Source organism: Propithecus coquereli, unplaced genomic scaffold (assembly GCF_000956105.1).
Source record: "Propithecus coquereli isolate 6110/MARCELLA unplaced genomic scaffold, Pcoq_1.0 Scaffold193, whole genome shotgun sequence".
NCBI lineage: Eukaryota > Metazoa > Chordata > Mammalia > Primates > Indriidae > Propithecus > Propithecus coquereli.
In genome coordinates, this window is record NW_012144190.1 from 3123675 (window position 1) to 3126324 (window position 2650).

The following is a 2650-nucleotide window of genomic DNA, read 5'->3' on the forward strand; positions in this document are numbered from 1 at the left end:
TGCCACACTTCCAGACCCTGGCTCATTCACAAGTCAGGAGTTCTGACTCCTAGCTGACACCTTCTTAGGCACCCAGAGCTTTGGGAGTCTGAGCCTTCACCCTTTACAAGACCCAAGCCCCCTCACTTTAGGGGACCAGGCCTCTGACCACGACAAACTCATAGTGGGGGCTGGAGTCCAGGCCTCAGCTCCTGCTCTCCAAATACAGGGAAATCCTAGCCTCAACCCTTAGGGGACCCAGGAGTCAGGGGCCCCCAGCCCCTCCCCTCAGCTGTGGGGGCAGCTGAGCCAGGGGTCAGGCTGTGGTGGGGAGGCCAGAAGGGGCGGGGACAGCCAGGATTGGGAGGGGAGACAGTGGCGTGGGCGTGGGCGGCTGGCAGAGGGAGGGAAAGCCCAGCAGAGAGGAAAGAGAAACCGGGAGAGGAAGGAAGAGAGAAAGTGAGAAAGAAAGTCCACAAGAGAGAGAGGAGGAAACAGCATACGTGGAGAGCCCGAGAGAGAGAGAGAGAGAGAGAGAGAGAGAGAGAGAGGAAGAGATTGAGTGTGAAGCGGGGGAGAGAGAGAGAGAGAGAGACGGAGGGAGCATAAGAGACAGGAGACAAAGAGACCAACGGAGAGTGCCAGTGAGCAGGTGAGAAGAGACTGAGAAGTATGAGAGACAGCACCTAAGGGACGAAGGAGGTGGGATACTGTCCTCTTGCTCCCGTCATTGGGATCCCAGAGCTGGGTAAGTTCCCTGGCTGTGCTGGGAGGGGCTGCCTGGGTGCACATTCCTGGTGTCGCAGGGCTTGGCTCGGGGAGTTGGCAGGGATGGTTTGGGGTACGTGTGGGAGGGCAGGAGACAGGCAGCCGGAAGGAGGCAGGGAATGGAGGGTTCCTGAGCACAGAGAGGGTCAAATTCCTGGCCAGAGTACAGTGGCCAGAAATAAAGGAGCCCCTATTCTCTGGCCTGGGCTGCAGACAGCTGCCCCCTCCCGCAGCTGCCAGGGCCGCCCACCTCTCTTGGCACCACTCTTGGTATGCGGTCCCGGGCCACGGCCTCCCCAGCCCCCCAGTCCCCAAACAACAGGCTCCTTTCTCTTCAGACTCCTCTGACCACCGAGCCCCTGACCCCATCTCTGTCCCGAGTCACAGAGACAGAGCCCCTTTCTTTCTCTCCCCAAGCCCTTGATGGAGGAAGGCAGACCTCGGAGCAGCCTCAGCCTGGCCAGCAGCGCCTCCACCATCTCCTCGCTCAGCAGCCTGAGCGCCAAGGTTCGGGCTTCCCGGTGGGGATGGGGAGGAAGGTGGGGCTCTGGGCCACCCATCCCCGGTTTCCTAGCCCTGAGTTCTGGGCCACTCCAGGGGCTCTGATTGTTAAGAACAAGGATCCTGTTTGGGTGCAGTGGTTCATGCCCATAATCTTAGCACTTTGGGAAGCTGAGGCAGGAGGATCACTCGAGTCCAGAAGTTCAAGACCAACATGGGCAATATCAAGACCCCATCTCTACATAAAATAGAAAGATTAGGCGGGTGCGGTGGCACGTGTCTGTAGTTCCAGCAACTTGGGAGGCTGAGGCAGGAGAATGGCTTTATCACAGGAATTTGAGGTGGCATTGAGCTGTGACGATGCCACTGCACTCGAGCCTGGAAAACCGAGTGAGACCCTGTCTCAAAAACAAACAAACAAACAAACAAACAAACAAACCCACAAGAACAAGGATCCTGAGTAACAGGTCTGCCAGACCCAGTAAGGTCCCAAATTGCCCACCAGTCGCAGCTAGGATTTAAGAGGCATTCCCAGCTCTGTCCCTACCCCTCGTATTTTCCTAATTCGAAGCCAGAATAACAACCTCCCTTGACCCTGGTTGCTAAGATAAGGCCACTCCCCAGCCATGAGGCCCCTTGAGTTCTTAGAAGCAGTGGCTGCTCTAGATCAGGGCTGGGACTCCGTGCCCCATCTCTAGCCATCTAGTCTACCCACTAATGGGATCCGGCAAGGCAAGGAGAGACCCTTCTCTGACAATAAGGCCCCATGGAGCCCTGAGATACATGTGTCCCAAATTAGCACCCCAGCCAAGAGTTTAAGGATGACACTCATTTCCTTGTTCTGCCCTTCCCCTCACACATTTTGTTTCCCAAGTTCAGAGCCCAGAGATTCGATCCCAGCCTTGGTCAGCATCAGCTCCGGGCAAGGGTGTCCTGTAGCAATGTGGCCATGGACACCTGGGGTATCTGTGTGTATCAGGAGAGGCAGCTCCATCTGGGCGGGGCAGGGGGGGAACCTCAAGGCCCCTCTCCTTGCACTTGGTTGCTAAGGGATGTCACTGCACGGCACTGAGGCATCCTTTGATTCACCAGGGACCCAGCACGGAAGTTTCTCCTGAGTATGGGGACCTCCCAGCTGAAATTCCCAGTTCAGGTCCCAGAGGCTCTACTCACCTCTACCTCTGGTAGCCAAAGGCATCCTCTTCTTGGCAGTGGACCCTTGATTCCCAAATTCCTTCCCAGCAGCCTCTTCCTTGCCTCTGAACACCTCCCTCTGCCCATCAAAAAAGAGTCTCTCAACTCTGCGTCATGAACACCCCCAATTCTGATCTCTAAACTCAGCCTCCCTCCTTGGCCTGGTTTGTTTGTTTGTTTCTTTTTTATTGAGACACAGTTTCCCTCC

General features: G+C 56.4%; 1 protein-coding gene across 4 annotated transcripts in view; it reads left to right on the forward strand.

Moving 5' to 3' along the window:
* Positions 1-575: 575 nt before the first annotated feature.
* PLEKHA4 (pleckstrin homology domain containing, family A (phosphoinositide binding specific) member 4) overlaps positions 576-2650 on the forward strand; it is a 20289-nt gene continuing 18214 nt past the window's right edge. For all 4 annotated transcript variants that reach the window (XM_012643212.1, XM_012643211.1, XM_012643213.1 and 1 more), the window contains exons 1-2: positions 576-727; positions 1165-1254. In XM_012643212.1, the coding sequence (XP_012498666.1) occupies positions 1171-1254 (84 nt within the window). In that variant the 5' untranslated portion in view covers positions 576-727; positions 1165-1170. The remainder of the gene's footprint in view (positions 728-1164; positions 1255-2650) is intronic.